The following is a 13,781-nucleotide window of genomic DNA, read 5'->3' as shown; positions in this document are numbered from 1 at the left end:
TTATGTTCATGAGTTTCAGCCATGTTACTTTGTAGTTCTGTTAGAAGGTTCATTATTTTCACTGCTATATTCATTGCATGAATATATAATTTATTTACCATTTTACTGATGAAGGACATTTCTGTTATCTGCTGTACAAACAATGTGGTTATGAACTTCCTTGTTTCTGTCTCCTGGAGCACACATACAAGAGTTTCTTTCAGGTGTGTATACTGACTGGAATTGCTGAGTCATAGGATGTATACGGTCAATTTCAACTCGATTAGATTTGGTGGCAGATCGTTTTCTAGGGCAGTTGTGCTGATTTTCTCCTTCCAGTGGTACATAAGAGTTGGCTTGTTCTACATACATCCTTGGCAACACTTGGCATTATCATATTTTTTAAAGTTTTTGCTAGTGTGGTTGGTAGGAAGGGCTTTCTTCTTATTGTTTTAATTTGCATTTCTACTGATGAGGTTAAGCATCCTTTTTTGTTTGTTTTATTTTTTTTTAAATATATTTTTATTGAAGTATAGTCAGTTTACAATGTTGTGTCAATTTCTGGTGTACAGCACAATACTTAAGTCACATAGGAACATACATTCATTCTCATATTCTTCTTCACCATAGGTTGCTACAAGACATTGAATATGGTTCCCTGTGCTATACAGTATAAACTTGTTGTTTATCTATTTTATATATATTAGTTAGTATCTGCAAATCTCGAACTCCCAATTTATCCCTTCTCATCCCCTTCTCTCTGTGGTAACCATAAGTTTGTTTTTTATGTCTGTGAGTCTGTTTCTGTTTTGTAAATCAGTTCCAAGCATCTTTTAATATGTTTTTCACCACTTATGCTTTCTGGTCATTAACACATTAAAAAGGTATTTTATCCAACCTTTTAAATGTTACCTGTCACTCCAGAATATCTAGTCTGTCATACTGTTAGAAGTCCAGATCTTTTTAAACTAGCTTTATTTTTTAAAATTTAAAATATGTTTAACATATATTTAGAAAAATAACAAAATAAATCAGAAAAACTAAGGGAATTAGTAAAGATAAAAGCTGAAATTAATTAAATAAAAACCAAACAATGGTAGAAAGAATAATAAAATCCAAATATTAATTTTCAAAAAAATCTTAGTGTAGTTTTGAGCTTTAACAATTTCTTAAATGTAAATTCTGTGAGGTTAACCAAGTCATTTGAAAGTTTACTTAAATTTCCTTTACACTAAATTTAGTTTTGTATTTTGAATGTTAGATTTTATTTAAATTTTTTTGTTTCAGTTCCCCTGTGTATCAGAGAAGGTTCAACCTGAGAAGCAGAATCAGTAGTGTGTGTATATATGTACACACATATATACATACAAATACACATTGATATATGTACTATATATAGGCACACACCTAGGAGGTTTATTATAAGGAATTAGCAACATGATTGTGGGGTCTGGCTAAGCAAGTCTGAAATTCATGGGGCTGGCAGTCAAAATGGGAAGATCACATCACAAGCAGGCTGGAACTCATAGGCTTGGGCCAAAGCTATTGTCTGCAAGTGGTCAGGAAAGAAAATCATAAGCAGGATGGACTCTGTGGACATGCGCTGAAGTTGCTGTCCACAGGTGGAATTTCTTCTCTTTTTTAGATGGACCTCAGCCCTGATTTCAAAGAGTTTCAGCTGGTTCAGTCAGGCACCCTCCCCCCCCCCCCCCCGATTATCCAGGATAATGCACCTTCCTTGAATTCAGTTGATTAGGGACATTGATTACGTTTGCAAATACCTTCATAGCAACATCTACATTATGTTTGATTAAATAACTGGAGACTGTATCCTATCAAAAAAGCTGTGACACTCTGATTCAAGGAGATGAAACTTGCCCTGACATTTACGAGGGTGAATACTCTAGAATAGCCAAGAAAATTGTGTGAAAGAACAACAGTCAGGAGGGACTTGCCTACTAAATATCAAAATAGAGCCATAAATCAGTACCATTTTGACTAGATTAGTGGAGAGGAAGGAGAATCCAAAAATGGGGCCCAGGTTATATTTGAGAATTTAAAACTAAAGCCTAAACTAATTTCAGTGTAACAGGAAAAGGGATAAATTATCTAATAAACAATGTTGGCACAACTGGCTATCTATATGGAAGAAAAAGTAATTGGACCCCGTCTTACACTACATACAAAAGTAAATTCCAGCTGTATTAAAGCAAAGATTCTCAACTGGGCGTGGCACTGGGAAATCTGGGGTTATTTTTTTGGCTGTTACAGTGACTGAGTGGGTCTTCTGGCATTTATGGGCAGAGGCCAGGAATACTGAAAACACTCCCATTGAGAAATACTATTTTAAAGATGTAAACATTAAGCAAGGTGAATATCTTACAAGAAAATCTAGAAGACCACATGTAAAGTCAAGGGGCAAGGAGGAGCCTAACCAAGACTAAAACTGAAGAAGCTGTAAGAGCGAAGTAGAACTTACTTGACTGTAAGCAACTTAAACATTTTTACATGGCAAAAGATATTATACCATAAATTGACAAACGACAGATCTGGCAAATAATATTTTAGCACTAATGGCAAAGGGTTCTTATCTACCTATAAGGTGCTCATACAAACTAACTGGTAAGAGAAAGCTCAATAGAAAAATAGGCAAGATACGCAAAGGTTTTCACAGAAGAGCAGATTCAGCTGTCCTGTAAACATGAAAAGACACTCAAGTTCACTAGTATGTAGTTAGGGAAATACAAATTAAAGTAATAATGAAACATCACTTTATACCCATCAGACTTGCAAAAATTCAAAAACATTTGTTGCTATATTTCTTGACTTTTTGTATCTTTTTTAATAGTTTTGATTCTCTTATTATTGTCACTTTTTTACTTTTGCCACCATGTTGTTTTTTAATAGCATCCTCTTTTTTTATTTAGTTCCTCTAAAAGAGATGTCATTGTGTTGTGAAGTGTGAGTTCTATTTTTGATATTTATTAGTTGTGTGAACTTGCTCAAGGTCACAGAAGTACAGCTTCGTCAGCTGAAAGTGGTTGATTGGCTCTAAGGTGTCCTCCAGCCCTGTAGTTTGTGAAATAGTTTTTTGCATGCTGCTTTTTAATGAACTTTTCTTCCTTAGGAGCGTTTGGATGAAGCAAATGCTGCGCTGGATTCAGCATCAAGACTGACAGAACAGTTAGATTTAAAGGAAGAACAAATTGAGGAACTTAAAAAACAAAGTAGGTTTTTTTCCTTTTCTTTTTTTTCCCCTACAACACTAGTATTGAATCAAATGTGATTTTCCCCCATGCATTGGTACAGTTGAGTGAGACCAGCTTCCGTTTGTGTGTGGCTTCCATTTCCATCTCCCATGACCAGTTTGCTTCTACTTGAATATGGTCCTAGTGAAACCAGAGTCATAAGTTGGCCCTGGCTGTCCAGTTAGCTTTCCTGGATATTCAAGCAGTTCAGTTGTGTTGGCTGTCACCCTTTTGACCATCAAGGTGAGTGACTGGACTGACTCGTCTTGTTAGGGCATGAGTTCTCTCTGTTCAGTCTGTGTTCATTCTACTTGAAGCTGTCTGATGTGTTAGGGCAGCATTCTCAGGTGAAAGAGTAACTTTCTGTGGAATGAATATCTGGGTATAACTAGTTTGTATGATTATGGCTAGTACTTTAATGCAGGCACTCATCATGTACTTTTTTGATGCTTGTAAGGTATCTCATGAGCCCTGTCAGTTCCCCAGAGTGAGTCCTGTGCTTTGGGTTATCAGTTGGGCCTCATATAATCAGGTGGTTCGTAGTGCTTTGTTGACACTACCTGTGGACAGAGATGGCAAGTCCTCGTTTTATCTCTGATTTAACAGTCCCCAGGAAGTTGAAGCTATTCTAGGGCTGCATGTAGTAGATAATGACTTAAGATTATCAGAAAAGTGATAATGGGACCTAGAAATGTACCAACTTTAGGTGTCTGGGTTAGGCACAGTAGCACCAAGGCGTGTAATTAAGTTAAGTACCACGTAACATGAAGTAGAATTAGAAACAGGCAAAAGTAGGAGATAGGACAGCACAGGCACCGTCAGACAGAAACAGTGAGTTGGATGTTACGGAGGCAAGGAGACAAATCACTGAGGTGTGGATACAAAGGACAAGCCAAAGTCACTCAGCTTAAAGGAATAAAACATAATAATTAGATAGATCATGTGAGGCAGTATCCTCGAGACGACTTGATTCTGAGGCAGATTACTGTGCAACTGAAAGTCCTCTATTTACTTTGTGGGACTTGGCCAGCTTTGGAACTCCATCTTGTAGAGACGCTGGAAATGGGCATCAAAGAAGCAGTTATATGTTGGGTACCGTGGACACTTTGTGTAACATTTACTGTGTTGTTTAGTCTTCTCACATTTCAGTTACTCTTCACCAGAAACTCTGAAGTAGGTAGTATTAGTTCCATTTTATAAGTTAAAGAAACTGGGATTTGAAAGTCTTTTACCCTTGACCAAAGCTCATGATCTTTCCATGTTACTGTCTTTCCTCCTGTCAGAAAAAATGGTTATTTATAGTCTGACTTGTATTTTGTTCTCATATTTCCATCTCCTTTGAAGATAGGGCAGTATCCTCTATGTTGTACCCTAAATGTTGAAGGGATTGCCCTTACCTGGAGGCAGTATTTATTGGGAAAACAGTCTAGTTAGGTTGAAGGCCATTATAACTACAGCATTATCTGGAAGACATTTGGGCAACCCAGAGGAGACACACTGGTCACCCAGGGAATTAACCAAAGAATTAATTGATACCTTAGAGTAGGGCTAGACAACTGGAGGTAAGAAGGTAGTATTCTGAACCAGTTCATTGGTCGGTGACAGTTCAGTGCTATATGTCACGCTACTGTAATATTTAAGTTCACGCCCCCTTTTAGACAATTACCTGAATCATTCCTAATAGATGATGGTATCATAAAAAATTCTTTGACTTATTGTAGTTGCTAAATATTATCAGAGTCTCTGCACAATTAGTAACTCATTCAAGCACCCATTTAAATCGCCAGTAGTAGAGGGGAGGGTATAGCTTAGGTAGAGTGCGTGCTTAGCATGCACGAAGTCCTGTGTTCAATTCGCAGTACCTCCATTTAAAAAACCAAATAAATAAGTAAATAAACCTAACTACCCCCAAAAATGCTTTTAAAAAAAAGAACCACCCCTCCCAAATTAAATAAAGCCCCAGTAGTAGAATATTTTCAGGCTTTGATTGTAAATGACGAAGCTTAGGTGGCCCCAGCCCCTATTCATGTAAAAAGTTACAAGTAATATTCATTGCAAATACATAGGAACTTTGGACTTACTTTGTGAAGTCAATATTAGCCACAGAAAAAACTAATTATGCTCATACAACTGGTATTTGAAAAGACAGGCAAGAGGCCAGTGTTGCACAGACAGGAAGGGGGTGGGTAAAAGGACAGTTAGTTCTGTTATGTCTTTAAGTCATTCTTACCACTTACGCTCTTTTTAACAGTCTGTTTTCTTTTATTACCTAAGTGCTTAATATTGCTTTTATATCTCTAAACACAAATGTGATTTTATTTTCTCAAAGCTGCACTCTTGATTTGATAATATAAATAAAACTTTGATTGGCTTGGTTGTTTAAAAAGAATCACTATATATTTTCTTTCATAGATCATTAAGTACTTTAAATGTTGATTGATGTTGTAATACTGTACTTTATTTTTAACACAAAACTTGGCCAGACAGCAAAAATATTTGCCAGGAGAAACAAGTTTTGAAAAAGACAGATTGGCTTTTGTTGCAAGGAAGTATATAGAGACTTGAATTGTAGATGCGAAGTATTGTTTTATTTCCAGGCATGTGTAGACTAATGATTAGTTGATACGCAGTTTCAACATTTAAACAATATTAGGAAACTCATTTTTAAAAATGGTATTTTATTCGAAATGCTTGATTATGTCATTGCTACCAGAGATGGGATGATTCAGTTTGGTCAAACGTAAGAAAAGGGAGCTATTGCATGTAGCACCACTAGTAAACAGTAGACTGTTGATGATTTCAGTCATTCTTAGGTTACATAATAGTTAGTGCTGTGTACATGCAATTGTGGTTGTGAGTTCTGAGTATTGACAGGCTTTCCATGGAAAATATGAAGATGTCTTATCAGGTATTAAATACTTAATGAGAACGAACTTCTTTGCTTCATGTTAGATGCTGTGTGGGATACTAGATAGGGTGCCTTTTTTCAAGGAGTTCATTTAGTTAAGGAAGTAACACAGAGTGTAACATACACCATAGGTTCATAATTTAAGACAGTGATGCTCAGCTGTGGTCATAAGACAGTACGTATTTAATTCCCCAAGAATCCCATTAAGGGTCGGGGCATTCCATAGAGGAAAGAAACTTGAGCAGACAGAGCTCTAAACTAGTAGTAGGATTTACCCCCAAAATATAGGAAGTTCTTCGTCGTCTTCTCCCACCAGCCCCTGCCCCACACACCATGGGAAAGTAACAAAAAGAAACAGACAGATCCTATAGGTGCTGTGTTTTAATAGATAATGTTGGCTGGTAGAATCATTGCTTTCCTTCCTTTTAGAAATTATTCTTTTAGTATTTTACCTAGAAGTGTTCTTTTTCAGTATAGTTCCAAATACTTATTTTACATGCCATCCAGTATTTTATTGATTTTTTTTCAAACCTAAGACATTGGTCCTCTATGAAGCAGATAGGACAGTATCTTTCATTAACTATTCTGAGTTGATCAGAGTTCAGAATTTCTACAGAATTGTCATTCATGGGAAAATACACACCTATGGAAACCTAGACTATAGCTGAACCATTACAAGATGTGTTATCTTGCTAAATTCATGGCCAAATTTAACAAATTTAATTTTTTCTTCTTTTCCTTATTGTTCTGTACCAACATCCTTGAGTTAAATCCCTGCTTAAATGAAAATGATTGTATAAAAATTGAAATAGGAAGCACAAAAGAGTTCTTAAACAATACAAGTTTAGATTCCAGCATTGGGGAAATTTTTTGGTCTTTGTGCCAGTTTATACCCATATCTTAAAGGGCCCCATAACTGATTTTTTTTTTTTTGTAAGAAGGTTTGGTGACAGCTTTTTAAAAAAGTCTTCTATGAGTTGAGAATGAGAATGGAAAATTTCCTTAGAGTGGTGTTTTTTTTTTTTTAAGAAAATCTAGAAGAATGTATAAAATGAGCCCCAGTAAACCAACTGTAATATGAAGCATAAAGACATGTTTTAAAGCTACAAATATAAAAGAAGTTTAAAGTGTTTTTCATGGAACTACCTTTAGGTGCTGGATGGTAGAGTTTTTATTTTAAATAAAGACATTCCATTTTCCAGGACATGATTTATATAAGAAAACATATAATGTCCTGTTGAACATAGGCCAAATACATTCCCAGACGCTTTGTTACCCAAACCTTTTGAGGGATTTCTTTATAGATGTTTTTGGCAGAAGTGGTGATTCTAGAGGAAACATAAGAAATACCAGATGCAGTTTTCTGAATTGCCATAAATAGTTAAAAATTATTTGTGATGATATAAACATCTGGGTATATTAGAAAGTGTCAAAATTTTAGTTCAGAAAAAAGCTTATGCCAATTAGGTGAATAATTAAGCCCTTTTCAACTTAATGGTTATATTTTTAAATATGTGTTTTATGAATTCTTCTAAGGAGAAATAAATTACGTAGAGATGAGAATGTTTTGACTTAATGTGTTTTGTGTATTTTCCCTCATATGGATGAGTAATTCATAATGTAAATCGTTTATGCTTTTTGTCCTGTATTCTGTTCTCAGTCTTCCTTCCCAAGGAAAAAAATCATTCTTTCTTTTTTTAAAAGAAATATAATTATTTTTTATTTTTATTAATTATAAAAATTAATTAAAAAATATAATTCTGCTGTGTGCCAAGCACTAAAATAGGCACTAGAAATATAGAGATGGACAAAGTTCCACCTTCAGGGGGTGTATAGTCAAGCAGGAAGGGAGGAAGACCACATGTAGTCACATGCATGCAACAGATTATTTCAGAAGGAAGCAGCAGTCTATTCCACTTCATGATGGCGGTACGAGGGGTGGGGAGTAGAAAAGGCTGGTGAAGGGTATATTTGCCTCACTTGAATGGTGAATAGGTATAACTAAGCCGGCAGGTGGATGGGGAAGAACATTCCAGACAGAGGGAGGAATTTATATGAAAGTATGTGCCATAATTTGGCAGAAGATATGGTGGACTAATTGTGTGTGCGCACACGGGCTCAAGCATGCGCAGATGTGCGGTATTGATGTGTCTGTCAAGACTGCTGAGAAGGCAGAGGTGGAAGTGAGCTGCTCTGTTAAGAAATGAAACTACAAGTATGGATCACAAACACAAATTGTAAACTGGGGTCCAAATTATAATATAAAAGAGCAAATGGGATTAAGTAGAGACTGTAGTGAATTGGAGAGCTTCTTATGCGGGGCAGCGAATTCTCAGCTTCACTCAACTGTTGCCATGCTGGAATGTGGGTCCAATGTTGCCAAACATTCAGATCTTTCAAGAGACACCAAAAATGTAGACTCTTAGTGTGAAATATTCCGATTTTTAAATGTGACACCTAATTTAAGTTTTTCTAAAAACCCTGTGTAGGCTGAACAAAACATTTCTTTGGGCCAGATTTAGTCCTTGCTGATTTGCAACAGCAAGCTTTTAGAAATGGGTTGAGGTTTAGTCTGCAGCCTAGAAAACCATTTGTCATTACTGTATATTACTACATACGGATATATAGGGATGATGATATTCAGTAAGTGGCAAAATCATTATAATGACCTTACTGTTCACCAGTGCTAATGTGGTCCTTTCATTTGGGATATGGCAAGTCTGTGTGAACCTTTAAAAATTAAATATATAACTTGACTCACAGCGTTCAGTCTTTTAAAAAAACTTTGTTTTGATATTTTGATATGGAAGGTGCATTAAAATGATCTGAATTCATATTAAAGGATTGAAGGAGAAGGGTGGAGAAGGAAAATAAATTTGATCTGGTTACATTAAGAATATTTACATAAAATCTCATTCAAATGCACATAGTAACTCTAATTTAACAGTACAAGTAATCCAGTAGGCTTCAACATTGCTATTTCAGTTTAATTGCTGATTCTAATCTAAGTGAAATTCAAATGAATGAGGTTATATTGTATTAATAAAATTCTTTTCTGTGAGTTCATTGCTAGGAAGTGGAGTTTCAAACATTACTTTTCCACTCAGCAATTACTAATTATAATTACAGAACAATAAAACATTGACCATGTACTCTAGACCTTAAAATTCTGTTGAAGTGATTGAAAGGAATTGAAATAAAAGACAAAACAGCTACTAATATGTTCTAACTTCAAATTAAATAAATACAAGGTGTCTTTAAAAATATTTGGTGTTATAGTGAAAGTGATCTTGTATACTTTGAAATTCTGTAATAAAAAGACCATCTATTTTCTATCTTTTGCTTTGATTATATTTAATGAGGCTAAATTTCCTTATATTTGATTCAATATATCAGGTTTAAATTTATTTTTTACATAGCCAGTCCTAGTAAGACACTGGACCCAGTTTATTTACTGACATATCTATGAATAAAATCATATTTCTAACAGTCTTTTTTTCCTTCTATTGACTTCTTTGCCTTAGTTTGTAAAGATGACAAGGCAAAATGGAGGAAATATTGTCAATGTTAATGTTAACCAAAGTGATACATATTATTGATGTTGGTTAGAGCTAGGTTGAAAGATGATATTTTAAGAAATCAAATGAATAAGTACTAATGCTTTATATAGCACTTTATGGTTTAGAAAAGTCACATGTAATCACTTAGTAGATTCTCTCAAAATCCTTGAAGATAAGCATGCTCATTTTACAAAGTAGGCAACGATGTCTGGCGCCAGTGACAGGACCATGATTCATATCCGGATCTTGCAACAGGACCATAATTCACATGTAGGTCTTCTGAGTCTCTAGTCCTGCTCCAACCACCTTTCTTTTCTCAGTCAGGTGACTGTTAAATAAACTTGAGTCTTGTCCAAAGGAGCTTAGTCATGAAATAGCCAATGACTTTGTAAAGAGTGTGACTTAATTTTATGATGTGCTCTGAAGTCAGTGTTACAGTGCAGTGTTACTAATCGCAAATAAAATGTAAAATTACGATGTGCTGATTTCTTGTAGTCACTTTCATTTTATGTTTAGTTTTGATTTTAAATCAAGTGATGAAGACTATGTCACCCTCTTTAGGTATTATAGAGAAGAAACTCTGATATGGTTTTAAGGTGTCATATATTCAGAGTAACTCTTCTAAACTAGACCAATCTCAGTTGTTTTATTGCTCGACTTTAGAGTGTACCCCCCGTCCTTTCCCCCTCCTCCAACTTCCAAAGACTTATTTTGGCAAGTTTTTAGGTTATTTCACAGGGATATTGTATTTGGCTAAAACTCATTTTTGAATAACTGTATTTTGCCCGCCCATATAAATACAATTCTGATTTCAAATTGTGGTTTGAATTAGTGTTCAATTTTTGTGGAGAAATATTCCGAAGCTTTGATAGGAGGAGAACAGAGGTGCCTGGGGAAAAAGAGAAGTCTATAGGGACCTTTGAAGTCAGTACTTGACTTTCTTTTCTTTTCCAAACCTTTGCTACTTTCCTGTCTTTCCTAAATACCATCCTTCCAACCTCTTCCCCCAAATTCTGAGGTTTTATTCCCTAGACTCAGATATCAGAATCCATGTAAACTGTTACTTGAATTTGAAACAGCCCTCTGCATGCCTGCAAAGATATGCAGATCGTCAGTTCTCTTTCACATTAGCTCAGGACTAACTTGTATTCTGATAATGAGTTTCAGACATTCTTGCCCTGTTATTTTGGCCTTAAGAATGTTTTGATCATACCTTTCAGAACAGAAAGATTTTAATAAAAATTATACCAATATTAATGAATTTTAATCAAAAAGTATTTTCTACTTGAATTTTGTTAAGACTTTTTTTTATCATTTTTAATAAAGCAAAGTTTAAATTTTTCTAATTTATTTTACTGGAATTATTTTTATCGGAATCAGCTCTACGAATTTTATCTGAGATGTCTATTTATCATTCAGTTTTACCTTTCTTTTCTTTTTTTAATAAGAGACCGTATAGTGTAGTGGTTATATCCTAGTTATGCTCCAGAGCAGTCTTGTCCAATAAAAATATAATCCAAGCCACATGTATAATTTAAAATTTTTTAGTAGCCACATTTAAAAAGTAAAACGATACAGGTGAATTTAATTTTAATAATATATAACACAGTATATTTAGAATATTATTTTGACATGTAGTCAATATAAAAATCATTAATTTTAAAGAAAGTAGATAGGAGAAGGGAAACTCAGAGAAAAGGAAGGTGTAGGTATGGTAAGTTTGGCCTTTTCCTCTGCTACCGTTCTGTAGCCTTGGGGAGAAGTGGAGGAGTATGAAAGAGAAGACTGTGCCCATCCTTACTCTGGCTCTTACCTTAGTTCATTTGGGCTGGTTAATTCAGAACATCAACAAGAGTTAACTTACTTGCTGTTCTTCCTCTGAATATTTGAGAGTTCTATAATTTCTACTTAATTTAGAATATAGTACTAGAAAAGCTCTGATTGGCACCATGGTTTATAGTATATATGTGCCCATTAAGAATTTAAAATGTCTTTTACTGACTCAGACTTTAATAATAGTCTTGTTCTGTCTGTCTGTCTGTCTCTCTTTGTCTGTCTGTCTCTCTTAATGTCCAAGCTTAAATTCCTCACTGGAAAGACAGGAAAGGAAACATTTGTAGTAGATTTTCCAAACACAAACCTTGCTTTTTATAATATGGTTATGACAACCATCTCTGTTTTGGTGAAAGTTAGTCTATTACATTTTGCAGTTTAGGTTTTTGCAGTTTGGAAAAACCACAAGCCATTACAAACAGTTGAACTGGACATTTTGTATATGCATTTAGTAATGTAAATCAGAATTTTAAGCATTGTACACGACAGAGTGAAAACATAAAGCAGATGGACCTGACCTAATCTGTAAGGTTTCAGAGAAAACTTTGAGGAAGGTATCTGGGAACTGAGATGTGAAGGGTGAAGAGGAGTTAATAGGCAGTGCCGATGGAAAAGAGCTTTCCAGGCAGAAGGAAAAACATTTGCAGAAGTCTTACAGTGGGAATTGAGAGTCCAGAAACAAACCATACATTTATGGTCAATTGGTTTTCAACAAAGATTTCAAATGAACAGTTTTTTCAACACATGATGCTGGGACAACTGGATATCCACATACACAAGAACAAAATTGGACCCCTACCTCACACCATGCACAAAAAGTAACTCAAAGTGGATCATAGACCTACATTTTAGAGTTAAAACTGTAAAACTCATAGAAGAAAACATAGGGATAAATCTTTGTGATGTTGAGTTAAGCAATGACTTCTCGGATATGACAATAAAAGCAAGCAACAAAAGAAAAAGTAAATTGGACTTCATCAAAATTAGAAACTTCTGTGCTTCAAAGGATACTGTCAAGGAGGTGAAATGACAATCCACAGAGTGGGAGAAAATATTTGCAAGTCATCTATTGGGTAAAGAGACTTGTATCCTGCTACTACTAGGAAAATACTACATAACTCAAAGAGTAGGTTTGTGGCAAGAGGTCAGAGTCTAGTGTTTGGATGTGTTTCTTGATTTGAAAAGTAGAGCTCTGCTGCACAGCTTTCTCCTCTTCATTTCTTTCAGAATGAAACTTGTAATCTAGGTTGATGTTAATATCTCCTTGGGCTCATACTATGCATTTCTGAGGTAACAGATGTAAACTTCATGGATTTGCTGAGAGTTCCTTATTCTAGGAATTGATGGCCCCGTGGCATGGTTGAATTTATGAACAGAGTCTCTCTCCTGTTGTAATTCTAGACTTGATTTTAATACTGTTCAAATTCCAGTGATTTTGCCAAGATTTTACAGATTTTGCTTCCTTTTTAAATAAATAAGAATTTAAAAGTAAAATAGTCCAAACATCTTTCTGAATCAGTCATAAGCTGTAGTATCTTGTGTAGTATGTTGGAACCAGTGATATGAATTGTTTTTTGCAGTTTATTTACCCCAGAATATTTTGCCCTAACAGCTGCATCCTGAGCCATGGTCTCAGTTGTGTTAGCTGCTCTTCTTAGTCAGCTCAACAAAAAAGAGTCCAGCCAGGAAAATGGAAAAAGGAAAATCTAAAATTGTCCTATCCATTTTTTTCCATTACAGAATGACTCTGGAAACATTTCATGCAAGGAAGCAGTGGTGAAAATCTCTTATTTGCTATAAAGTTACTGAAGAGAATGAAAACTTTTGGTTTTTAAATTTTCTATTAAAAAACTGATTATTTTATTCAGGGTAAACAGTGTGAATTAATGCATACTCTGACTTCTAGGTAATTTCTATACCAGAGAGCCTGGTTCCCTAAACCAAAGAAGAGATGGGTATAATTGAATATTCCTAATTAGAATAAGTGCATTTATCAGAATTCACAGTAAACATGTCATAAATCTCATTATTGTTATATATTCATCCAGGCTATCTTAATCAGTTAATGACTATCTTAATTCACATATTTTAAAACAGATGAGCTCCGACAAGAAATGCTGGATGATGTACAAAAGAAACTGATGAACTTAGTGAACAGCACAGAAGGAAAAGTGGACAAGTATGCTCTGCCTTGTAGCTTTTATGTATTTTATAGGGATTACTTTTATGGTAACATGTACATGTTTATATGTG

At 34.9% G+C, this 13,781-nt stretch overlaps 1 protein-coding gene across 5 annotated transcripts in view; it reads left to right on the top strand.

Moving 5' to 3' along the window:
* TRIP11 (thyroid hormone receptor interactor 11) overlaps nucleotides 1–13,781 on the top strand; it is a 66,908-nt gene that overhangs the window by 40,261 nt on the left and 12,866 nt on the right. For all 5 annotated transcript variants that reach the window (XM_031454212.2, XM_031454211.2, XM_064486208.1 and 2 more), the window contains 2 exons: nucleotides 3,107–3,206; nucleotides 13,626–13,707. In XM_031454212.2, coding sequence (XP_031310072.2) covers nucleotides 3,107–3,206; nucleotides 13,626–13,707 — 182 coding nt within the window. The remainder of the gene's footprint in view (nucleotides 1–3,106; nucleotides 3,207–13,625; nucleotides 13,708–13,781) is intronic.

This window comes from Camelus dromedarius, chromosome 5 (genome assembly GCF_036321535.1).
Source record: "Camelus dromedarius isolate mCamDro1 chromosome 5, mCamDro1.pat, whole genome shotgun sequence".
NCBI classification, from domain to species: domain Eukaryota; kingdom Metazoa; phylum Chordata; class Mammalia; order Artiodactyla; family Camelidae; genus Camelus; species Camelus dromedarius.
Note: the sequence above shows the minus strand (reverse complement) of the source record. Positions and strands in the feature narration are given on the sequence as shown.